This window comes from Cuculus canorus, chromosome 2, assembly GCF_017976375.1.
Source record: "Cuculus canorus isolate bCucCan1 chromosome 2, bCucCan1.pri, whole genome shotgun sequence".
In the NCBI taxonomy this organism is placed as follows: domain Eukaryota; kingdom Metazoa; phylum Chordata; class Aves; order Cuculiformes; family Cuculidae; genus Cuculus; species Cuculus canorus.
Window position 1 is genome coordinate 138,975,957 of NC_071402.1, and position 26,975 is coordinate 139,002,931.

General features: G+C 39.0%; 1 protein-coding gene across 8 annotated transcripts in view; it reads right to left on the reverse strand.

Moving 5' to 3' along the window:
• Nucleotides 1-26,975, reverse strand: part of TRDMT1 (tRNA aspartic acid methyltransferase 1) — a 47,019-nt gene that overhangs the window by 10,126 nt on the left and 9,918 nt on the right. For 3 of the 8 annotated variants that reach the window (XR_008448626.1, XR_008448625.1, XM_009559065.2), the window contains exons 1-8: nucleotides 22,119-22,250; nucleotides 12,937-13,046; nucleotides 11,201-11,277; nucleotides 9,639-9,710; nucleotides 5,905-5,970; nucleotides 4,365-4,434; nucleotides 3,374-3,457; nucleotides 2,534-2,898 (exon numbers count right to left, since the gene is read on the reverse strand). Coding sequence is in view for 6 of the 8 variants with exons in the window: in XM_009559065.2 (XP_009557360.2) it covers nucleotides 2,534-2,898; nucleotides 3,374-3,457; nucleotides 4,365-4,434; nucleotides 5,905-5,970; nucleotides 9,639-9,710; nucleotides 11,201-11,277; nucleotides 12,937-13,046; nucleotides 22,119-22,182 (908 nt within the window). In the remaining 2 variants the exon portion in view is untranslated. Of the gene's footprint in view, nucleotides 1-2,533; nucleotides 2,899-3,373; nucleotides 3,458-4,364; nucleotides 4,435-5,904; nucleotides 5,971-9,638; nucleotides 9,711-11,200; nucleotides 11,278-12,936; nucleotides 13,047-13,919; nucleotides 14,067-22,014; nucleotides 22,257-26,975 lie in introns of those variants that run through there. The other 5 variants (XM_054059221.1, XM_054059223.1, XM_054059222.1 and 2 more) reach the window with 5 other exon arrangements.

A 26,975-nucleotide genomic window follows, 5' to 3' on the forward strand; every position in this document is an offset into this window, starting at 1 on the left:
AAATGAAATCCAGTTGGTGTAAAAGTGTTTTGGGGCCGGGGCGATGGAAGTTTTTTTAACACAAATGTGGTCAGATGGCCAACATTAGCTGGGTTGTTATTAATTGTTATTGCAGTTGCTGACTACAGAAAAATTAACATTCCTACCTCAGACTCAGAACATAATTAAAGATGGGAATTTTTGCTACTAAAAATGATTCATTGATTTTCTGACATTTCATTAGCAGCTATAATGAAAGAAGTTGGCTTAAGAAATTACAGTCTTTGATTTTCATCTGACTCAAGATTTCCCCACCTCTCCTCTTTATTTCAATAAGCTTTCAGAAAACCCTCTTGGTTTCATACACATAATAAATTATTTCTGGTTATATCGAGTCCTGTCTTATGACTAACAAAAAGGTAACTTGCACAATGCCAGAGAGAGTTTCTGTAACAAATATTACACTATTTTAGAAGGAATTGCATCTCTTCTTAATAGCACAGCAAGAATCCAGAATGATTATATATGAAGAAGTTTTCATTTGCTCTTTCCCTTAAAATCGATGATTTCCTCTCACAACTTCAGTCACCACAAACATACTCCTAAGAGAAACCATGATGTATTTAGTCTCAAGGAACTCGGCAATCAACTTCCAATTGTCTAGGAGTTCAAGATCAGAAGGGAAGGCAGGATCATCTGTTCAATCTCTCACACAACGCGGGCTGTTACATTTTGACATATGCGCCACCAAAGCCTTTCAGAAGACGTAACAGTATGACAAAGGCTGAAAGGAAAAAACACTGATGAAATATGAAATATCAGTGTTTTAGGTCTCCAAATTAGCAAGGACTGCAGAAGGCATACCCAGATTATCCTCATCACATGAACATCATTGGAAATATCTGGAGACCAACCAGAACCGAGGGAAATTTTTCTCCCAGTTTCAAAGCTGATGATCAGTATGACTTGTTTCAAAGACACCAGACAGGCACGTCATCAGAGGGATCCTGTGTACTACCTGGAGTGCTACTGTTTTCCATTCAGGGTCCTCTTTCCTATATCTGATGCTTTGGAGAAACATAAAAACAGAACTCCTAGAACACATACAGCAGCAACTTATTTTTGGCCTCAGAAAGTGACCTGGATGAGCCTGAGATGTAATTATAATCTTTCTCTTAATGCAGAGCTGTAAATTAAATGACCGCGTTGAGAACCCTGTTGGAAACCTTCCTTCCCAAAGACTCTTAAAAAAGAGAATAAAGACAGTGAATGGGATTCCTATGTTTTGAGCCAGCAATTACCACAACTATCTGGCCTGTTTTTTTAAGGCAACAATCACTTTCCATGACAGATTTTCCATCACTATATACAAAAACTTCTTATTGACTACTGGGGAGCCTCCTTCAGTGTGATTTAGATAAACATGACCACAAACTACCATGATGCATTCTAGTGAAACCGCAAGAGGCCAGTTTATTTTTGATTACACTTAATGTATACATGAGATACATAAAAGGTCATCCTGGCATAAGATTTATAATTTAACTATTTTAGTTAAGACACAGATCCCATGAGATGTTGACTCCCTCACAACTCAAACGAGCAAGGGCAGAAAAGGCATATAACAACGAGAGCTGGGAACGGCCTTTCTTGTTGCACAAATTTTGAACTTTCGAAATTCTTTCTCTTCTCAGCTTTTTTACTGTCAAAAAGTTCAAAATCACAAAATCTGCAGGAACTATGTCAACTGGCAGTCTAATTTTTACTGATTAAAAAAAAAGTTAAAATTAGCTTTAACTCATCAACTAAGCCTTTTTGTTGAACAATTCTAAGAATTCATAAAAAACAACCCAATTTGAAAAATTCACCAATATTAACATTCCCCATAAACTTCCAGGCTCCAAATGGCATTTTCCAATCCAAATGCATTCAGTAGAAAAGCTCCTCACTGGCTGTCTGTAGGGTTTCAGAACACTCACCAACCTCCAGCAGTCAAACTTCAAATTGCAAGTTACAAATCAGAAAACTACTAGACAGAAAAGCACTGATGTTCTCCTCCACCTCACATGACTTATAATGCAGCAGCCTAATTGGTTTTATGACATATGGCCAATCCACAGCTATTCTGACCTACACAGCTGAAACATCCAAGAAATCAATAAAACTTACAGTGGAGACAGTTTTAATGAGGAATGGATCTCTCATGCATGACACTTTGTAACTTCATTGACCAATATAAAGAAATTCATTAATGAATCGGTACTATACCAGTCTACTGGAATCATATTTCCGCAGGGATAATTAAGCTTCTGTGAAGGTCAACAACAAATGGCAATCTCTTTTGTGAATGCATTTTTGGAGTGGGCACATGATGTTCTGCCAGACAGATTCTGGCATTCCACTGGACCAAGAAGCACACTACATAACATTTTTTTTTCAGAGGCCTGTTTTTTTTTTCATGAAACAGCTCTCTAGATTTTTACAGTACACAAGCAAAAAAACACACTTCAAATTTCAGGACATGATTCAGCAAGAAATTTTCTTTGCAACTTACCCTTTTGTAAAGCATGTGGATCGCCGGCAGGTGGGTTTAACAATGTCTAACAAGAAAGCATAGCGCAATAAGGACTTTGGTGGTAAGAAATATTGACTCATTTCTTCATTTTCCAATTCCAAGAAATCTTTTAGCATTTGAATAGAGGAATCATTGTCCTGAACATGTTTCCTTTCCATTTCTTCTACTGTTTCAAGCTTAAAAAGAAAGGCCCCTTTTGGTAAATTCTTCTTGCTGCTGCAATCAGAACCAATGTTTGGATCCAGACTCCTCTCTTCAGAAGATAAGGAAAAACTAGCTTCACCCTCTTTGTCAGCAACTTTGTCCTTGTCTTCTAGATCCTGATCCGGGAACCTTGTCAATATCTAAGAAAAAATTGTGAGAAAAAATTAAAGAATTGCATTTGATAACCAACTTGTCAGCCAACTCTGCAGCGAGTAAGGATTTCCTTAGAGCAGCTCAGAATAAAGAAGTAACCTTTAGATGTTATTTTCATGAAGATTTCAAAAAGTGTTCGCATCAAGAGTTGCTGACCTGCTAGCAATGATGTCAGGAACAACCACAAGTAATGGCCTTTGCAAAAACACCCTTCCGAAGGTGTGAAAAAGGTAGTAGAATGCACTGTTTTCTAGCCCACTATCAGCTACTGTCCTCCAACTGTTTAAAGCCATCTAAGCTACTGGACTGCATTTTGGCCCTTAAAAAATTCAGTATTCAGGCTGATATCTGCTGATATCACTTAACTCCTCTTTCCACTGAACAAAACACAACACTAAAATGAAAATTCACTCCTCAGTTTTCATGAAACAAACCAAAGTCAAATAACACTAATAGACTTACCTGACCAGGAGCATGAAAGGAAAATGGTTCTTGGTGAAGCTTTGCAATTAGAAAATATCGCAGCCTAGAATTGGGAATGCCAAGCTGTAAGCAAAATACATAAGCCCTTAGTAGATGTGATAAAGAGAGAAAAAGTATCCTATGGTGTCATACAAGTTATTTACAATTACATACAGTAATAGAATTATAACACAGTAATACATTTTTTTACTTCAGAGATAGCAATATTAATTGATATTACTTAAACACTTGTAACTTCCATACCTAGGTATTTTCAAAGAAACAAGTGGGCAATTACTCTTTGTACCTCATAGTTTTGACTTTCTCTGTAAACGAACAAAAATATAAAGAAACTTTTATGCAAGGTAGGAGAAAATTACACGCATCGTGATTTCTTGGGACAAGTACTGCTTTCTATAAAAAAGTAAAAGGGTGTCTCAATTCCGTGTTGAAAAAGGCAAGATTAGACATGTAACAATGCAATAAATGCACAACTGGTTTTCAAGTTAGGCTCCATCAGTTTCTCTCAGAGATAGACAGTCCTTCACTGATTCCATTCAGTCTTGCACAATCTCTCTCAATTCTTTTTTTTCAGTTACTAAGGAAACATGCAAACAAAGCCCCTCCTCCAACAAATGACACAGACACATTTTCTGTGCTGGGAAATCCACAGGCATCAGCGCATCTGAAGCAATGAGGCTCCTGCAGGGAAAACCACTTTCCTGCTCACAGTGTAAATTCATGCCTTCTTGAAAAATATCAAGCGGTAGCAAAGCAATATGAGAGTAGGATCTCAACAATAACAGCAGTATGATTATGCCAGTGTATGGGTGAGAAATCAGAAGACATGCCAGACGGCTTTCTCATTCAGAAAAGTATTTTCAGCTCTAGGAATGACTGACTTCTTTAACACAATTGATAATTTTCAAACGTTTTGGGGCTCAGTGCCGTTTGAACAGCTAAATAATATTAAAGCAATTATAGTACTCACACAGGTTGGAGACAAGAGAAATTCTTGATATTTAAATTTGCATGTTTCTAGTGTTCGTAAAAGTTCATTTCTGCCAGTGAAAAGAATGAAAAAACAATTAATCTCTTCATAAAACCTTTAGGACCCTTTTTATCCTAAATAAAACCACATTATATGCAACACCTTAGGTACAAAGACATTCAGCACATTCAGTGAAAGAACTGGACAAAGGATGACAGATATGAAGTCATCCACTTCTGAACTTGAGGAGACAACATATGAAATTCAGGGTCACCGTAGTAAAAATGAATATTGCACATTCAGAGGTACCTCACACCTACTTCGGTGCAAACATCCCTTCAAAAAATATCCCAACTGTAGGAGAGGTCTTAGTGTCTCAACAAAATAATCAGCGGGCAATACATTTATTACAGATCATAAAACAGGAGGTTAAACCCACTACAAATAACTCACTACTCCGCTCTGCTCACATACATGGCATAAGCTAAGCCTAACAAAAGGGCTAACACAAGGGATGACAAAAATTGGTGGCTTTGATAAGAACTGTGAGGTAGGACTGCACTTTATAAACAATGGAAAAATCACTGAAATTTAAGTCTTCTTAAAAAGACTCGTCTTTTCTATTCCAGGCAGACTGCACTAGGCTGGAACTATACAAAAACACAAGCTGTGACCTGTGCCTCGCACTGTATGCGACACTGCATCCCAAATGTCACAAGAGGAAGCAGGGTGCTTTCTGAACTACAGCTTGTTCCAAACACTGGCCTGCAAGACTTAGCCTAGGGAATCATGGAGTCTGAACCTCCAGCAAAGCTTTCAAGTGTTCATAGCGGACCGCTGTACGTTCAACCAGTGAGAATACTGAGCACGTCTCCCAGCTGCCTGCCATATTCATTAAGGAGTATAATATGCAGGTGGTGCTGGGTGCCTTAAGGAATGCTATGGAAAGATCCTACTCCTCTGTTCCAGCAAGAAATGAGAAGGAAGACCACATCTGATCTCTTGCTTTGCCTACAAGAAAGAAGAACACTCCTGTTGTCATTACATAACCTTATGGACAACTGTCCTCTTCCATGTTTCAGACAAAGATTATATGCAGACTTCATGCTCTGTGGACCATCTGATGGCAACCATGAACCAGTGATAATCTACTGTCAAGAAAACTACTGAAAAAAGCCTCCATAGTGTACCTTGTTCTTAACACAAGACACCATCAGCTCCTGTGCCATACCTATTCATTTTTTTAACGTGAAAATTATTTTTTACCGTTTTTACAGGACACAGGATGATCAAATAAAATCACAGAGTCAACTTGCTATACCAAATTGTATCTGCTTAGAGAAATTAATAATTATTTAACAAGTTCCTTTTGGAGCTTAAGATTTTCATTTCTAAATGCAACGCATTTTTAACCCACAGCTGCTAGCTGTCCCATCTCACCATTTTTCTAAGTTAAATTGTATGAAATAAAAATCCTGCTTTCTCCTTCTACAGAAAATAACCTTTATTAAAACTAAAACCTGCATTAATTAGACCTTACCTTGCAGAAGAGGATTCAAACCCTTTAACATTTTCTAAAAGTAGGTATTTTGGAAGCTTCTGGAGCCTACAAGGGGGGAAAATAAGATTCAACAAATCAGAGCAACAAGATATAAACTACATTATACTCATCCACAGATTCACTTAGCTACAAGAAAGATCAAAGTATTTCCACATTATGCTAGCTGTTAAAGTTTAGCATCCTTTAAAAAAAAAGTGCCTCAACTTTCAAGCTTGTCTAGATCAAATCCTTCCCAACTGAACTAAAAGTGTGGACTGCTGGTAACTATAAAAAAGAGTAAAACAGACTTCTGTTTGGACAGACTGCTGTAACCTCCGGTACCCAATGCACGTACTTCTAAAAATACTTACCACTGTTCATTTCCTAAAGTATAACACTATTATTCAACAAAATTGAGTTTGTGATAGGAAAGGCAATTGTAGGGGCTGAAAAAGATCACTATTTAGCCATGGAACAGAAAATATTTGTTTTAAAGTACTTAAATCTGAAATCAAGGTCAAAACATTACATCAACTTAGTGATAGCATATCAGAACCAGTATTAATCTCATCACTTTAAGAAATACAACATGTTTAGACCTCAAATTGTAGATATTCTCAATTTTCTAATTTTAACATTTTCGTTTTGATGGGGGGAAAGGGAATGAGGAGCCTGAGGTTTAGCAAGATCAGCGCAGAGGTCTGAAAATAGGCTCATTCCAAAACCAGAAAATTAAATCTCTGAAGAAAGGAACATTCCCAAACATTCTAACAATATAGAAGCAAAGAAGACTGAGATTCAAGTCTCTGGAAATACTCCCTGGCACTGATTAATTCTCTCATAAGGCTAATGTAGCCACACTATCACACGCTGGGATCTCAGAAGAGCATACAGAAACAGGACACTAATGCCACCAGACAGCAGCTCCAGACTTATTTGTCAGTGACTTTCGACATCCACTGGTACAAACCACAGCAGAATTTGTTTTAGAATTCTCTTAACTACCATCAGTTAAAAACATTCACATGAAGAATTAGAAAACTATATAGTTTCACAAGAACTTGGAAAATGTACATGATACTACATCAATCTAAAATTCTAAAAATAACAGTGAAAAAATAATACTGAACTGAAAAAAGCAGCAGCAGACGAATTCCCTGCAGACGAATGGAGAATGTTGCTGTGTTTACCCACACTCAATATGACATCATCACCTACTATGAAACTTATTTTTAAAGTAAAATCCAGAGCATAGCCTAAAATGCAAGAGCTCACACAGGATCAACAGATCACAAGACAAGTAATCACCACACAAAGAGAATGTGTTAAGTACTTGGCAGGTATTAACATTACAAATGCGTCTGTATAAGTAGAACTTGGATGCCTTTGCACTAGATTTCCCCAGGTTATACCTTGGACACAATGAACAGACAGTATCTGGACCATTTGGGTCAGACGTTGTTTGCTGGCTTAGTGTTCCAGGGATTTTCTAGGTCTTCCCAGCACCAGAAATTGTTCTTCCCAAATCTCTAATATCTTCCCAGGCTATCTTAGACCACATTTCACTATAAAAGGCTGAACATAAGGTAGGAACAGTCAAGGGATGAAAAATCATTTTACAATTTCCATAAACTGAATGCAGGCTGTATCAATATAGAATGCAATGTGATAATTCCTACATTAAGAATTTCCCTTTTTGGGGCTGAAATACTCCATATGCAATGTCTGGCAAACATCCCGTATCCAAAAACTACATGAACACTATCTCAGTAAAACATAAATCTACTGGAACTGAGAAACTCTGCAAAAGTCACCATCTTGAACATATTACAGACTGCTTACAGTAAGTACTGCCTCAAGAAACAACCTGTCCAAAGGAGATAAGCAGCGTCTCATGGGGTGTTGAGATAAAGTGCCACAGCCAAGTCTGGCTCCTTTGCATCGTCATGACGAAAAACATATGTTCTGCAGTGTCTATGGTTTTGAGAAGGAAAAGTTTCTGCCCTTTATCCAGCTAAGGCCACAGCAAGCAGGAAGCAACATTTCCCTACTAATGCACCACAGTGTCCAAACAGCTGCCAACCTCTTAACTGTGTCTCAGTTTAATGGGAAGGAATACTGAGGTCAGGATTCCCTTAAGGATAAGGAAGGTACTATACTGACAAATTATTAACTTGCACACTATCTGTTGTTTTTAATTTATCATTTTGAAAGGTCAGGAGGACTGAGCAACATTACTTGTTCCAGAAGAGCTACCCTTTGCAACTTTTGGAAACTCACATTATCGCCCTAGTTTTGTGTCTTGGCTAGAGGCGAGTGCATAATAACAATAATTTTTCTTTTTATGCAATAATTGTCTAGTTTTCTAGGCTACAGAATCTGTATTGTGTTCAGGTTTACATTCTCTGTCACAGATTTTTCAGTTGATCCCAGCCAAACCACTCAGCCCTCCTGTGTCTGTGTTCTTCTCTATCTGCTGATGACAAGGGCAAAGAGGTGGTTTCATTCACTGTCGCCAGCTGCAAAGAAGCTGTTTCTGGAAGAAGACCCTTTTTCTCTCAGTGTTTCAGCAGTTGGAAAGAAAGGTTGTTGCTGGGACTGGTTTCCTTCTGCGCAAAAAGGATTCACAAAAAAAAAAAAAAATAAAATGGAGAGAGAGCCAAATCTCCCTTCATCCTTCTCCAGTCCTGAAAGCAGGATTACCCAATGAAGGAATGTATTGAGAACAGCTGTCCCAATGTGCAGCAGAAGCAGGACTGCCAGGAATGGTAGGTGTCTGGTGGACTGTAAACGATGCAAATTCTCAGGCTCATGCCAACTGGTGTCCATCCAGTGGACGACTCAATCCAGAAGCAGAGATTTCTGCCGGATAATCTCCCTGAGCAACTGCTTGCTCCACTTCTCCCGGAAGCATTCTCTGCCCAAAAAAGACTACGGGCATGACTTGGAGGTGATTTTTAACACTCCCAATTAGAACAATTGGGTCAGCAAAATCCACTTTGTTGGGATTTAGTGTTTCAAAATTTAAAGCTTAAATAACAGAAATAATTATGGCTGTTTTATCAGGAATGGGGGTCTGACAAAGACAAGGGCACTGTCAGAAAATGCAGTGCTATTTGAATTCTTCATCATTACTACTGAAAACAAGAGATTGTACTACAAACCAAAAATACACAACCCGCGCCAAGATATGTAGAAGCAGCACCAAAAAGACAGAATAGACACTTCAAAAAAGAAGGGGACAGAAAATGCACCACATTGTGCAACCAATAACATACTTAAACTTTCAAACATATCTGTTCAAGAGGTGACTAAATGTTGAATCAAAGATTTTTTTAAACTGGTATTTTAAACAATTCCCATGTTTCAATGATGGCCATTAGCAAACTATTATACTACCTACTCCCGCTTCAAAATAAAGCCAGTGCAAGTTTGATGCTGAACTGAAAATAAATAACTCTTTTTTTTTCATTTATGATAGAGCCACAGTTTAAACAGACACATGGTAAAAAGAAAACTTAACAATGAAAGCATATACAGTAACTATGAGATTAAAATGGCATTAGTCAAATACAAGTAAGAGTAAGTTACATGTGAACATGTGAAAAACAAACAGGTAATACAACACAATACTAGTAGTATCCCTGCCAACACCATAGATGACTTGTCTCACTGAAATATGGAAGACCTACTTAGTTACAGCAAAGGCTTAAGAACTGAGGTAGAAGTTATACCTTGGGAGAATATCAAGTACATAGAGAAAGCTTCTTGTCCGTGGATCAGATATATCACCTTGCAGGCCAATTCTAAGAAAGAATAAAGAAACACCTGTATGTTACTTGGAGCAGACCGACATTCAACTTACCATTTTCTACAGAATTCTGATACTTTTTGCTTTGAATTTCAGAAACAGATTCTGCAAAAGCATCATGTGCAGACAAGAGGACCTGCTCAAGAGGCAGCATCCTAAAAAAAACTCTAAGGAATGAAAGTCTGTCCCTGGAATCCATCAGCAAGGCTAACGTTGAAGCATTCAGTAGTGAAATCCACTCCTCAGTCTGCAAAGCATTTAGCATTCTGGTCTTGTTCAGAAAACCCCTTGAAGATATTTGGCTCTGAAAGAACAAAAAGACCCCACTGGGTTCCTGGGAATACCCTGCTATTTTACACTGAATATGTTCAATTATTTCTATGCATCAAAGCCTCAGTGTTCACCATTTTGTAGGACTGAGCCCCATGTGAATAACTTTGAAACGAATTTTGTAATATTAAACTGGACAGCTCATGTAGGTTATAAAAATGCTAACATAAAATAACAATTCCAGGCCTGTGTTCCCCTAACTTATACTTGTATTGGTTCTTAAAAAAGAATAAAACCCTAGTCGAAGAGCTTTAGCATGTCTCTAAATAAATTAGCCAAACACAGATTTTTCTTTTCACTGTATTTCAAAAAAAAAAAAAAAAAAAATAGAAGGAATGATTCCTACATACAGCACAGGTTTGTACAAATACATTTTTATAGATCAGCATCACTTTGGATGGATTTCTTTTTAATCTAAGAGCATTCATTGAGCTATACTTCCTTACACAAGTGGTTTAATCACCATCAACAGACTTTTTCATCATGTTACTACTTTGCACGAGTACAGTTGCTAGAATTTTATCTCCACTGGTCACTGCTGTCAAACAATATGAATTTGAAACAAAAAAACATTTCATAAGTTCAGTTCTTAATCAGCAAGGTATTTCTCTATATCATCCACAAAATAATTTCAAAGCCATTATCTGAGGAATATTTCTATTTTAGAAAATATTTCTATTTTAGAAAATAGAGATATTCCTCAGAATAAAATATTTGTGTGCATATGCTATTTTCAAAGTACAAATAAAAACAGATTACGCTCTTAGTCTCAAGCAAAAGTGAGAAATTCAAATCCTCCTTCTGGAGTTACCCCAGGAAAAAAATAGATTGATATCTAATGGAAAGGAAGCACTCCTAAACAGCAAAATCCTTGAACTTCACTGTTAGAGAAACAATAGAGTTTGCAAAATAGGTGTTGTAAGAAGCTTACTTAATTTAAATCAAATTAAAATACATATTAAAAGAAATGTGATCAATAAATAAGACTCAAATTGCTGCATTTCTTCCACTGCCTTAAGCATCATGGTGAACAGAGCTATTTTTGCTTAGCAGAAGATACACAGATGAATCACACATTGCATCACTCAAAAACATTCCTCCTTCAATAGTACACACTATAATAACTGCACTTTCTCCGAAATGTGCTATATCTACCTTGTGAATGGCTGACAGGGGGGACTCATCAAAATCATATCAAAAGATAATCTGTCAAATTCTTTCAGTGTTATGCCCTGAATAAAGAAAAAATAGAAAAATGTTGAGTGTTGTAAATTGCATGAAACTCTCAAGTTGTCTTTCAGATCAAACTACCCCTCTTTACTTCCACCATATGGTTCACCTAGCAAAAAACTACCTAATCTCCCATTTGACCTGATTATTTCATTCTCTTCTACCTTAGCAAACCATACAATGCAAACATGCATTGATTTATTTGAATATGTACCAAACCCCACTAATGATGTTAGCATCTGTACACAATCTTGAAGTCTTTATCTACCATTCTTTTAGAACAGGTGTGTGGCGGTGCTTTCAGTAGATCACATCAAAGGGTTGACTATTTTTTTTCTCACCATCCCTCCTCTAAATAAAGTATCGTTATTCAGAGATGAAGCCTTTGTACATCAAAACCAATATTAACATATTTCAAACAGGCAAAAAAATATTAGATCTTCTCAAAAGACAATATGTCTGAACAGAAAAGCAGCTCAGGTGCTAACATGATAATTTTTACAGGTCCAAACTGTGGGGTTTAACTCGGAGGAACTCGCTACCAATGCATTCAGTAAAGCTTACTTCATTCTAGTTCTACCTAGTAAAACCTCCTCCAAGATATTAGATGGCTGCTAGCTCTACTCTACAAAAACATTTCAGTTTGGAGAAGAAAGAATTATGTCTGTGGAATGAACTAATTACACAGAGAGAAGTTCCTCTCAACTAAATTTTAAGCAGTACTAGAGGACAATATACTAAGGGGTCAAGAGGAGAGAAGAAGGGTAACTATGAAATAGACAAAGAAATCACTGCCTTACGTATTTTGAGGGATATCTATAAAGCGAATGTAACTGCTTACAGAAACTTGACAAAAGCTGATATCTTTTCTGATAAATTTAAAGCCAAACTTACTGACTGTAATCTGCTCTTGTCTACTACAAGGAGATATAAACAAGCTTTCTTCTTCTTTACCCATATAAAACTGTAAACTAACATTTAGCCTGTTATTATCAAATGCTGAATAAGCATCTAACCTTTAGCCACCTATTTAGGTCCTACTTAAGCTGGTATCTTTAAACAAATACAGTATCTTTTATTGTCATGTTGTAAAACTGTAAAAGAAGAATAAGAACTATACAGCAATTTCTAACTCAATATAAGCAAAACCACATGCCCAGCTTGCCCCTCCATTACTAAAACATAACCCAATTTTACCTAGTTCTTCTTCAAATAATTTGGAAAAGCAACATAATTCCTAAAATATTTGATCTATTGAGCCCACAAAAAAATGTAAGACTGTCCCATCCAGTATATTTTCTAGTGTTTTACTCAGCTTAACTGTAACTACAAAATGAAGGCATGCCTCCAAGAGATTCAATTAAATTCTTTCAAAATGCATAAAAATATTTATCTAGAAGGTATGACTTTTGTCATCCCTTTACTGCTTGTAAGCATTCCTCTTGGCATTCATGTAACCCTTCTTGACTGTCAAGACTTTCGGGAAAAGATCGCAGTGTGAGTTATCCCTCTAACTTCAACAAGCAACCAGAGCATAACGAAGCAAAGTTATTGTAAAATGGCTATTTTCATAGCAACATAAATTAAATATTTTTGTTTCTCTTGTTATGAAAAATTTATACAAATGCCAGACTAGAGCAGAAAAGATATTCATTACTTACCTCAATTGTCTTTGCCCATAAAGGCGTGCTGGGAAAGTTGTGCTTATAAACTTCATTAGCAAGAGTGTTCACATCAATAGCAGCAACAACTTCTGCAGATGTGCAGCTTTCTAAAATTGAAAAGAGAATTAGAAAGCTAGAGTTTCTCTTTTATTTCTCCTGGAAACGTGTGCCGCTTCAGTTGTGTTACAGCTACACTCAAAAGAGAAATTGCACGATCAAACTCTGCTGTGTTGCCTTTAAAACTTCAAATGAAATACATTCATGTGACTAATTCTACAGCCAATACTTCTCTCCCTTATACATGCAAAAATGGAAGTTATCAGCGTAGTTGTTAATTTGTAAAGTCACACAAACTCCAAACAAGGTTCACGTCTACAACGTCCCCACCTGCACCCAGTTGGTCTCTGTGGCCACTAAGTTCCTTAGCTACAGGAACAAAGCCTGAGTCAACCTGCCGAGCTCCCTGCCACTGCCCAAGTCTCTGCAGCCACAGACAGTTTACAGGAACTACATGTGTTATTTAAAAGTATACTACTTCTCACTGAGGAAAATTAGCACTAATAAATGTGTTTGAGATACGTCTACTCTTGCAATAAAACATTAAGAAGTTGCCTGAGAAACGTTTGTGCTTATATTTCAATAAAGCCTTGGGCCTTGGACCCAACTGCTGCCTCCTTTGAGTTCAAGCTCCCTAAAGTACCAAACACTTTGAAGGATATTTGGCGGTTCCTTTTCTCTTGACATCAAAGGAAAAACTTCTGGACACTTAGAGGTATTATGGAAAAGGAGAGCACAGTGTAACAGATCTACTGACAGCTAAAATCCTGAAAGAAAAATACACTAAAACGAATGTAAATAAGCAATGGTTGATTTACAAAGTAACAGAATAATAGGTTCTATAGAAGCTAAAGACATAAAAAGAACAGTGTTTAATCCACTGCTCGCCATGTCACAGTATTTATTATTACTAACCACAATACCTTCACTGAGGCTTTTTATCCAGGAAAATGGCTGTGGCTACTGCTACAGCCACAGGCAGAAAACAGTGACCATCCTTCTTGATAAACAAGAGCAGCTTCAGCCATCAGGAAATCTACATTACAGTCACCACTACAAAGCCCCACATGAAATACAAGACTTTTAAAAAAAAAATTTATAAGCCAAAAGAAACAAGGTGAATAGCCACATGCCTTCGAGTAGTCTCACAACATGCTCGAGTAACACATTAACAAATGACCTTATCAGACAACTCAGAAATTACCACTAGTCAGCTAATTATTTACAGTTTGAGAGGATGAAAACCCAACTATGATGTCCCCAGTGGATATAATTTTGAGCGATCCATCTATCTTTCAGGTTTTTAATATCATCTTATTCAAAAATCAGATGAAAGAAAAATTCAGGTATTAGAAAGACTGCAGCAGACATATTCAGAAAGACCAGCCTGGTTCTCCTGGCTTAACTCGGTGCAAGAGAGGACAAAAAGAACAGAATTTTCACAAGAAAAAGATTCACAGATGGCCATCCACCCAGGGTCCACATACAAATCATTATTTGCAGTTACTGTCTTGATATCTTAAACATAAATTGTTACTGAAGTATTAAATACAGCTGTATCCACAAGGACAACAGAATGACTACACCTGAGATTACAGAACAGGTATGTTAACACTGACATCTAGCGTGAAACAAACATCACCTTAGCAGGCTGACTGTCTCAATTTACAAGCACATACAAGAATCAATACCTTCATCTTCCTAAAACAATGCCGTAACATCTAAGTAAAGGGTACTGTTTAAGAGACTACTTTTCTCATTTATTCTCAGTTCTTAAAACATGTTGTCCTGACAAGCTGATCTTCACTCTGTGATCCAGGCAATCCACAAGAAAGAAAAAAAAAAAAAAAAAAAACCGAAAACAAGAACCTGAAATATTATCTAAATTAACATATAGTTTAAAATGACACTGGAAAAGCAGGCAGTGTGCCTTCCCTCACCATTCGGGATTCAGACACTCATGGCTTTTACTAACATCAATCCAATCTGTCCTTGCATACATACAAAAAAAAAAAAAAAAGTACTGGGGATTTGAATCAAGGGACTTCACAGACCCAAATGCCTAGAAATATTGAAAGGGAGCACGTAGCTAATAGTAACTTATGGAATCCCCTGGCAATACGATGTCCAGCCTAAACCACAGATGTTAGCCTGCATAGCAAAGGGACAGAACTTTTCCTGAATTATTGCACCCAATATACTCTCTTCCCAATTCAGAGACCCGATAATTTTTTCAAAGCTTCTCCTTCTTTCACTCAAAAGCGCAGCTTACTTGGGAGTTCCTGCCACACTCCCTCTAAAAGCTGATTAAGCATATTTGTGTGGAAATACCCTGGAAACGCATGAAGGAGCTCAAGCAGACAAGCAGAACTCACACATCCAACATAACAAAGAAAAGCTTGTGTAAATTTCAAACAATGAAAAACTGAAAGTGTTTTAAAGAACTTCTGAAATTTAAACAACTTCCACACCAAACTGGGATACTTTGTTTTGCTGTAGCATTCATACCAATTACTTGAAAAATGACTGTAGGAATGTATCCTAAAAAAGAGTGACAGCAGAATCTAAAAAAAAAAAAAAACAAAAAAAACCAAGCAGGATTAAGACTGTTTAACTTTCCCCACTGACAAAAGGCACAAAAGAAACTCAGGAATATGAAAATGGCCCTGAACTGCTGACTTAGTGACATGTTAAATCAACTCCCAAAAATATATAGTAGAACATCAATACAGAAATAGACACAGCTCTGGAGAGACATTTTTTTGTTTTCCAAAAAAGTACATCCAATTTCCAAACCACAGACATTTAAGAGAACTACAACCACGAAGAAAACTTAATTTTATGCAGACTAAAGAAAAAATAATGTGTTTTGCATGTGAACAAAGCAGCCGCTGAAATACGTGATTTGCAATATTCCTTAATACCACAGGTTTTGAACAGAGACTTCGCACTTCTGAAAGAGATATTGTGCCCTAAAAAGAAGCCACAGACATGATGTGGAAGTTATTGAGCGAGGTTATTTGCAAGCAGACTGGATTGTAATGCACCCTCTTGGCTGAATGCAGGTGAACTCCAATTCGGATCACCCTACTAGCAAAGTACTGATTTTGCATTCAAGTTTTAAAATCACTAGCAACCACATAGTGGAAACTCTTAAACTGTTACTTACATTGCCTAACGAGGCAGCAATCAAATTTTGGGACCCAATTCTCTATTTTGTTATATACACAATGCTTACAAGCCATTTTGCTACCTAGTAGTGACTGGAGTGAAAGAGACACTGCTGAAATTAATGATTGCAAGATGCAGCATTTGAAACAAAGGAAGACAAAATGCATGCATTGGCTTCTGATTAGGAAAAAACAAATCCAAATAGTGTCATCCTTAAACCCCAAAAATAAAATTTCTGACATTGCAGCATCTGTCCTTTTCCTCTTCAGAATCAATTCCTTCATCATGGGTTTCTAGCAGACCTCAAAATTAACATAGATCTGTTTATATTCATCACTGTACTTTTATAACAGAATCACCAGTGTCAGCAGAGCACATGAAATGCATGGTGTCACACCAAGGGCAGAGCCTGGTGGATCTCAGCATACTGGAAAATCAGAGCCAGAACAACTATCTAGTCTAACAGGTATATGGAAACAGATGGAAAATGGAAGATTAGTCATATGTTTTGTCAGTCCTGTTTCCTTTTAAAACCAAGAGCAAAGATTTCATTGCTGAGTTGTCTCTTGGCTGAAATGATTAGGCTGAACTGCCCATGGCGACAGTTAACACGACTATCACTAAACTTGATACTGGTTTCCTGCAGGACACTCGGCAACTTTTTTGACTGCTCCATTCGTACAGGATTTGTTCATGTTCAGCCATATAAACAATAAAAATTTACATGGTAGCACAACTGGCACCACCTTGTGCTCCGAAGGGCTATATTTTAGAGAACATCAAAATGAGTTTAGGTATAAAAACTTACTCAAAATGGCAATATTTTTGGTTTGGTTTGTACTGAATCCTAAAGTTGCTTGCCAGACTTGTCTCCTTTGCCTCTCCTCCCGAGGTAGCTATGTTCAGTGTAATTAAGCAAACCGATTTATTAGGCTGTGCAATTCACAGAGATAATTCAATAAAATGAATAAACAGAGATGATAGAAGAGACCTAAATTCTACTCTGCGAAACTGAAATATAACAACTGCAGAGGAAAAATATCACCAACTTTATCACTGCAAAGATACAGTATTTTTTAAAATACATCCTTTCGTGTTTTACGCACAGAGACTTTTTTTGCAGTGACCTGGCACATTACAAACACTTGTGACAGAGATCTGGAACCAATTTTTCATGGGAAAACTGCCTAAATTAATAAGACAGTTTAAATTTGGTTTGGTTGGGAACAAGGAAGAGCAGGCTGTTTGTTTGATGGAAAGTTGCTAAGGAAATGAATTTGTAGCCATAGATCTTCTAAAAATAAAGCACATTTTTTTCACTGTAGAAACTCTCACTTTAAATACAAAGAATACATTCACACATACATATAAAGTATCAGAGGTTTAGACATATATATGATCCAAACATCAACCTTTACAAATCTTGCAAAGTTTGGAGCACAGAGTGGGAAGAAGGAAGAAATGCACTCCCATCTCTTAGCTACTTCAGTCTTCCAAGAGAGTGAATATGAACAGACTCACTGACTTCTGACCTTAATCAAGCTCAACATTCTAAATGATATCTTTAGGCAAGTATTTCTGTTAAACTTAAAATACAGTTACAGAGTGTTCAAAACCTAAAACTAGAGCTCTGCATCTGCTGAACTATCTACAGCTAAAGTATCAACACAGAGCTAGACAGTCCTTAAGATTTTTCTTAGTCTGGACTGTTATCTAAACTGAAGAACAGTCTCCTTTTCACTGTTAAAAAGAACCCAATTCAACTGTGTAATAAGGTACTAATAAATTCTCGATACTGTTAATAGAGAGACATTTATAAGAGTATTAACTTCTGTGAAATTATTAAAATTCAATTATTTCTTACTGTAGGTGAGGACAATCTCAAAACCAGGTGCATACGACTTGGTGTCAAATGCATTCTACTTCAATGACAGCTGCCAAAACAAGGAACATTCCCATTCTGCAAGCTCAAGCATATGCTACGCTAAAACTAAGTTGATGAAATACTATAGCCAGAAAGGGCTTCAAGGTAGACTATTTCCTGGGAAATAACTAATGGCCAATTGGCAAATTCACTGAAATTTCACCAAAAAGTAGAAAGTTGGACCAACTCTGCTAAATGTAACTGGTCATAGAACTGGCTACATAACACGGCCAGGAACCAACACTGAGCCAGAGCTGCAGGATCCATTTGCAGGACAAGTCACTTTCCTAGGGTGCTGCCACTGAAGTATTCCATTCTCTCTCTTTTCTCATTGTCCCTATTATTTTTCTTGGCTGTATAGAGTCACTAGAAACCATACCATGAAAACAAAGTATTATGTATAAACTTCATCTCTCATCTATCTGGTTTATGAAAGCACCGGAAAAATGGAGGGCTTTCTTTCAAGCTTTCTACTTATGCAGAAAAGAACCATTCTAATATTTCTGTACTTGATTTAAATGGAAGATGCCAAACAATCTGCCATTTGCTAAACGATATCCAAAAAACTGCATCAGACATTTTTAAATAGCATGGTTTCATGTACACATATAGGCCTAAACCATAGCAGAAACCCTATTATTTAAGTACTTAGAGGAACGTTCACTGTTCTCTGTTTGGTTTCCACATAAAAGCAAACACTGAAGCCCCTCTCGACTTTACTTTGTTCCTTTATAAACTGTGTAAAAAAACTGAATCCAGATGTCCATGAAACTTAGAAACAGAAAATAGCAGAAAGGATCAAAATGCCTGACTCTATCAGTATTACTGAATGTAATGCAATTCATCGAAACCGGTTTTATATAAATGATACGTCATTAAACATTCAATTCAGTGCAAATTGCATAGAACACTTCTTATTTAAATTGCCTGATTTTCAGTTTTAACAACACTCAAAATTTTCATCTAGAAGTCTATGGTTTGGGCTTTTTCCAAGACAACACAATGCCTGTGGGCCAAGTTCTCATATGCTTCCAAGAAAAATAAGCATTTAGATTTGAAAAAAAAGTTATACCAACTGCAATGCAAATAGCATTATCTGTCCACTTTGCTAATTTCAATTGGCATTTAAACATTTAGTACTACCTAGTAGTACATGAATAATAATTTAAGTCTCCTCTTATACTCAGTCCCTTCATCTGTTTTGGCTGGCACCACTACAATAGAATCTCAATTTCACTATTCGTTCTTACTGTAATTTCTTCAGCCAAGTGTAAACCCAGAAGGACAGAAATTACAACATGCTGATGCAGTGGTGTTCATCAAGTTCAGAAGCAGTAGCCTTGGAAATAAATTTACCCTTTCAGGAAATAATACAGGACTTCCGATTAATTTCTTCACTCTCCAAAGTACATAATATATATAGATGATATATGAGCGCAAGCCTCCACATGCACAGCTTTTATCCACTGGAGCATCACTCAAATAGTGTATCTTCTGAGGCTGCATTCTCAATATTACCATCCTGTTAAGTATTTGTTGTGTGGCAAATGATGCTTTCTTAGGTGGCCACCCACATGATGTCACATCTGGCATTACAACTTATTAACTACTGCAGCACATTACTGAACATTCACGAGACATCTATTATTATGTGAAGAACATAGCTAGATAATATTCAGTAAAGACTCATTACATATATATATATGTACCAACGCATTGCAAACAACTGAGGAAGGACAAGGGTGTAGGTTAAGTTTCAGGAACCAGTCCACTCCCTATAGAAATAGGATGATTGTCTATAGCATGTAGATATCTCCCTATCACTTCAGAAACAAGACTACTAGAAAAGCAGAGTGTTACTATTACAGCTATATACACTACATACAAGGTATAACACCCTATTGTCATTCCACAAAAACTCCAAAATCTGCAATTCGATGCAGAGGTGTACTTTCCTCTTAATATTCCAAGAAGGTATCTGGAAATAAGGAAAATGCATCCTTACAACGGGTGGTTCAGATTATTTACAATAACAATTATAGGTACCTGGTTTGTATGTTGCATATTTTTATGTATTAGAAATATGTAAAATATATACAGACATTCAAGCAAAAAAATAGCAGAAAAAAAGCCACACCGCCAACTGTGAGTATGTATTAAGCAAATAAATATTGCTAAACTGATTCTACTCTGCAGCATAACCTTTTAATATAACATAGCTCCCGGGAAAAATAACAAGATAAAGGAAGCTTTCAGCTGATGTTTTTAAGACAATGCTCACTGTTGCAGAGTATAACAGAAGGGCTGCTAACGCCTATGAAGTCTGAAGTATTTGAAGGACTGTAGTTACAATTTAAATTATTACAGTGAATCTCATAAATTATACAGATGTACATTGAAATCTGGACTTCGAAGTAACAAGGCACAGGGTACTTTATAAAGGAAATCAATAGCCCTGCCTCAATTTTTTATTAGGAGAAGCCAAGTCCCAGAGAGTCTACAGGACTTGCTGAAGGTCACAGAGCCATGCTTTAACAATTCAGTAAACTAAGCTCCAGGGTTTCTTGTACCAGATCAAAAACTCACCTTGGCACCTAAACTCTCTGTCCCTGTTCAAATCCCAGTTTTCATATTTATACAATGTTATACCAACCTCATACAGTCAGGCTCACACTGGATCGCCTCTCAGCTATTCACCCAACTACACACTGTGAAAACCAAGTCTATGCACATGCCTATGGGACACCCCGGCTAATGCTTCACTCTGTGTGTCTCTACGATCCTGATCCCATTTGCAGCAAGGATGCATCAGTACACGATGGGGGATGATGTGATTGAGAGCAGCCCTGCAGAGGATTTGGGGCTGCTGGTCAATGAGAAGCTCGACATGAGCTGTCAATGAGCACTCACAGCCCAGAAGGCTGTATCCTGGGCTGCGTCAAAAGAAGAGTGGCCAGCAGGTCAAGGGAAGTGATTCTGCCCCTCTATTCCTCTCCTATGAGACCTCATCTGGAGTATTGTGTCCAGTTCTGGAATCCTCAATGTAAGGATATGGAGCTGTTGGAATGGGTCCAGAGGAGGGCTACAAAGATGATCGGAGGGCTGGAGCACCTTCCCTACGAGGACAGGCTGAGAGAGTTGGGCTTGTTCAGCCTGGAGAAGAGAAGGCTCAGAGATCTTTCAGTACCTGAAGGGGGCCTACAGGAAATCTGGAGAGGGGCTCTTCATAAAGGCTTGTGGTGATAGGACAAGGGGGAACTGGTATAAACTAGAGAGGGGCAGATTTCGACTGGACATTAGGAAGAATTTCTTCACCAGGAGAGTGGTGAGACACTGCAACAGATTGCGCAGGGAGGTTGTGGCTGCCCCATCCCTGGAGGTGTTCAAGGCCAGGTTGGATGGGGTCCTGGGCAGCCTGATCTAGTGGGATTGTGCCTGCCCATGGCAGGGGGGCTAGAATTAGATGATCTTTAAGGTCCCTTCCAACCCTAACTATTCTATGATTCTATGACAGAACATTTATTAACAAACGTAAAATCACAGCCTTTCCCAGAGCAACCGCCAGGGCTGATGAAGGTGTCAATTTCCACCCCAAGGTGATCCCGGTGCCTCTCTGCAGGCCACTGGCACTTTCAGGCACAGCTCAATTTACAGGCACAGACCTCGAATGAAACACATCACCAGGAGGGCCAAGTTACAAGTCCCCCTTACAAGTCACCCCCATGCAGCCCCTGACAGCCTGTGAGGCAGCACCCTACTCCCCACCACCACGTCCACAGCTTCCTTCCACGTCCTGCTTGTGCGCGATGGACTGGGGAAGGGGCTGCGGGAGGAGAGAGGGCATCTTAACCGGCCCCACGGAGAAGATGGGAGTTCTCGAGAGTGGTTAGGAGGCGACGGGGGGGTGCACTGGGGGAAGTTACCCTTGTGGGGATCGCACTGGGGAGGCTGCATTGGGGGCTGCACTGCGGGGGGTGCACGGCGGAGGCTGCTGAGCACGAAGGGACGCGCTGGCGGGCGCCGGTACCTCTGAGGGCCTGGTGCATCCCCCCGATGCCGCTGTAGAGCTCCAGCACCCGCAGCCGCGCCATTGCACGGCCCTCCCGGCAGCCCGGGCGCCGCCCGCACGTTCCGCCGCACTTTCGTTCCGCCCGCCCCGCGGTAGCGGCTTCGTGTGGCATCGCGAGGTCTTTAAATGCCAAAACGGGCCCGCGGGATCTTTGCGTCATAGGGTCCCTAGGTTGGACTAGACCGTTGAGATGAAGCCCATCCGTACCTGTCCACTATTAAATCACGTCCCCAAGCACCTCATTCACCAGTCTTTTAAATACCTTCAGGGATGGGGACTCAAGCACCTCCCTGGGCAGCCTCTGCCAGTGCCCGAGAACCCTTTCATTGAAGAAGTTTTTCCTAATGTCCAGTCTGAACCTCCCCTGGCACAGTTTGAGGCCATTCTCTCTCATCCTATCCCCTATAAAATACCACAATATTTAAAGTGCAGCCTCACCAGTGCCGAGTACAGGGGCAGAATCACTTCCCTGGTCCTGCTGGCCACACTATTTCTGATACAAGCCAGGCTGCTATTGCCCATCTTGGCCATTGGGCACACTGCTGACTCATGTTCATGCTGTCAATCAACATCTCCAAGCCTGTAACGCTGCACAGGATTGTTGTGTCCCAAGTGTAGGACCCAGCATTTGGCCATGTTGAACCTAATCCCGTTGGTCTCAGCCCATTGATCCGGCCTGTTCAGATCCCTTTGCAGAGCCTCCCTACCCTGGATGAAGACAGCCCCTGTCTTGGCTGGCCCTGCCACCCCCTGAGATGGCCATGGGGCTGATGCTGGCCAGCAGCTCTGCCATCTGCACCCTCCTGGGAATGGGGGATCAGGAGAAGAGCCCACTCCCACCATGAATCAATGGGGTCAATGTCCCCTCCCAGCTGAGAACAACTTGTAGGGGCAGCAATGAAATCCCCAGCCTCTCTGCTCATCCTCAGGCCCTGTACCAGTGGTTACTATTACAAAAAGTGGAATATTTTTTATTTAAGCTAAAGTAGAGTTAAGTTTCTTCTAAGTAATTGTATTTTTTGAAAGTTAGACTGTCCCTCTGAGAGCATGTTTTGTTTCAAACAGTGTTTTTCCAGACACTGTTCATTCTTTGGAGATGATAACATCCTATGTGAGGCATGATCTGTGCTGAACACATGTGCCTTCTTCTGTTTGCAGTTTTTCCCCATCTTGAATGCAAGGTCAGGCAGAGAGCTAGCTCCAGAGCTCCAAATCAACAAGAGATTTGGCTGTTGTGAAGTTCATAATAACATTAAAATTAGTCCTTGAAAATTATTAGAATATGCATAAGATTTGTGGGAAAATTTATACATATGCGTATAAGTCAGAAATATATTCTGTAACCAAGTTTTGTCTCGTTGCACATGATTGATGGAGATCACTCCCTTGTGTTGCCCAGGCCTGATAATGTATGCTTGCTTTCTAAAACTCCAAAACGAGTCCTAGAGAATTTATTTGACAGCATTTTTGGTATCACAGGGAGCCCAAGCTTGCCAGGGTGGTGGAGGCCAAGCCTGGATGTTGGCCAGAGAGCAGCAGGGGAGGGCAGGCTGGAAGCCAAAATTAATCCAGGTGTCCTGTACCCAGTCAGGGGCCAAGGAGAGAAGGGGGCAGCAAAAGGGCTTATCCCCAAGTCGGGCTGTGCATGCTGGGCTGCTCTCTGGACAGGCAGCAGGTAGGAATGGCGTTCCGCAGTTTGATGGGCCCAAGTGTTTCATGATTGCAGCATGCAGTGATGTTTTTGAGAAGTGATTTCAAAGCCTGCACCACTGGTGGAACAGGAAGGAAGGAAATAACTGATGAAACTGCTCTAATTTGCTCTAATGCTATGAAATTACTTCTGATAAATTGGAAAGGAAAAGATGACTCAATGACATTGTTGCACATGAAAATGAGTTTGGTTTTAAAACAACGTTAGACTTGCATATACATACATATACAGAACAGCAAGAGAGAACTGCATACTATTATGTGGGTTATCCCTGACACATGAGCAGATGCTCACCTATGCCTCGGTTTGCAGATTTAGATTCTACAGTGAAGACGGAACCTTAAAAAAACCCCAAAATCTGCATGTTTCTCTAATAATTTCTTGATTTAATCAAATTTTTGTGGAGCCTTTTAGAAACTTGTCAAAAAAAAAAGGTGGATTTGAAGAATATTTATTTTTCCTCCGAAGCTGCCTCATTCAGCCTGTCATAGTAACCCTTACCTCTTGTCTTTTGATAGAGGAAGGATTTTTAGCTGAAAGTGGAGGGCAAAAAAAAGTGCCTTTCAACCCAATTCTCCAGAATATGGGACACATCAGCTGCAGAAAACAGCAGAATTAGAAACAAAGATGAGAAAAAAGAATATTGTATTTTTCCAGCTTTTTCAAAACAATTCTGGCATTCGCTTGTGGATCTTCATCATCAGAGACCAGGGCTGCTGCTTTATTTGTCAGCCACATGGAAGTAAGCAAGTGAATAAAACAAGAAGTCAAAGTCTACTTCTAGAATTTCTGAGAGGAAGTGCAGCAGCCGAGGTAACAGAGGAAGCGCATTGCAGCCAGCAGTGAGGCAGGTTGCATACATGGATGGCTGATGGAGAACTCAGAAAGGTGGATGAATCACATGGCATAACAACACTGGGAGTGTGTCAGCTGGAGAAAAGAGTCATGGGACAAAGACGGTGAGGGCTTTGAAGAAGATGGTCCTAGATGATGAAGGTGACTACAAAGAGTGAGGTTGTTAATAGCTAAGAAGATACACTTCATCAGGACCCCTTCAAAATACAGATGCAAGGTGAAGGTAAAGAAAAGGCAGCTTTTAGACTACTGAAATTAGTGAAGTTGATGAATGAGTTTGAGCTCCTTGTATTAGTATTTCAGCAACCTATACATCACAACAATGTAGATACTGTGATGGGTGGGAGCTGTGGGCAGTCGGAAAGGTGGAGTCATGGAGAAAGCCACAGAGATGTCTTTGCTGTCCTGGTAGCAGTAGAAAATTCCCTGCTTAGGCTAAGTCCTCCACCTACCTCCTCCACCAGGCATCCTCTGTGTAGTAAAGCAAAGAATCTTATCAACACACCTCCGCTCTGGCAAAAAAGAAATTCACAAACTGCGTGGGGATTTTATTGGCTTCTTCCTGCAAAAATGGGAAACACCAAAATTTTCCTAGTGCTCATTTTTAAACAACTGCCAGTAGTCATTTTCATAATTATATATAACTCTGTCTGTCCTAGCCTGGTTCTCACTATTAATTGAAAGCTGCAAAAAGGGCCAAAATGAAAACAAGGAATCTGGAAACAGCTTTTTTAGTGCTCTTCGCTCTATAAGTGTAAACTCAGCATAATAATAACATCTATGTGTTATATGATAGTATTTAAGGAATGCTGCTTGTTGCAGAGACTGGGGTGATGGCCAAGAAGTGCTGAGATCCGTGGCCACTTATATCTTTTTTTCCTTATATAAAAGCTGGATGACTACAAAGAGGAGATGAGCCCTGTGAAAGTGATTGTTCATACTTCATTCAGAAAATCTTGCTAACAAATACTGCTGCTGCCATGGAGCAGGCTAAACAGTTGCTCACTCTTTGTCTTGTGACCCCAAAGCAGCCACATGTCTGCAAATTTCCCAATGAGTCTCTCTGAGTTACTGAAATTTGGGTATTGTGACAGCTCCTTCTTTCTATGCTCCTTGCATGTAGGGTGGGTAGGATTCCTGTAAATCTCAATGAACATTTCATTTGACTAACAGAGGAGAATAACAAAGTTGAAGTTCAATGTTCACCTCTGGACTCTCAAAATCTTTGAGGACATGTTTCACCTCAGTTATGGCTCAACAATATAGCTGGCTTTAAATAACAATTGATCAGCTTTTCTAAAAAGATATTTGTTTATTCTAAATGAGCACATCTATAGAACTATGATAATGCATTGATGAAGCAGCTCTTTTTTTGGCTCTAATATATTTATAGCAAAATATATTTTAAGCAAACTAATAATTTAATGACATTTTTTAAAACTGTTGAAATAAGCATGAGATATCAGCATTGTCATTGAGACAGCATTTGAAAACTCCTGCGTCCTAGCAACTAGCAGCATTTCCGCAATGTACAAGTTTCCAAAGCTTGCCCACATCTCTGATGAGTGGGTATGATACAGGTAATCATGAGAGATCTGAAACTGTTGCCTTGGTAACCGATAAACACATCCAGTGAAACAGCTATATGTGGTAAGAGGAACACGCAAATAAAACCTCTGCAATATTTTCTTTTCTTAAAATGCTTTAGATTTGTTAAAAAGTTACAGTTATCAATGCTGCCAAACCAACATCACAGAAACATGCAAAACCCCACTGCCTTAAGATTCTGCTTTGTACTTAGCAACTGAAAGATAGAACTACAAACTGGTACTGGACCAAGTACTCTTGTCCTGAGAGTGAGAAGAAAAGATTTTCAGTGTTGTGTTTCTACAATTCACACCAGCAACAATTGCACACAACAAACGTGCACAAAACTTGTTATAAGCAGTTACACGTAACCCTTCTCCCTGCCCTCCCATCTGCAGCAGAGCAGAGACTAACATGCCAGGAAGGCCTCTGCCTGCACATGGCTGTGAGCAGAAGGTTTCCAGTCTGCATTGCATGCCAGTGTTTTATCAATGCCACAATACTACAGCATTACGATTGCTTGATGTTCCCTTTGAGTGTAACCCCTCAATGTAAGGCTAGGTAAAGGAAACTGGGAGACCTGCAGCTGTTCGTGAGCATTTCCTCCACATTCAGAAAATAGAGAGAGAACAAGAAAAACTTCTTTCTGTTGATACTCCACA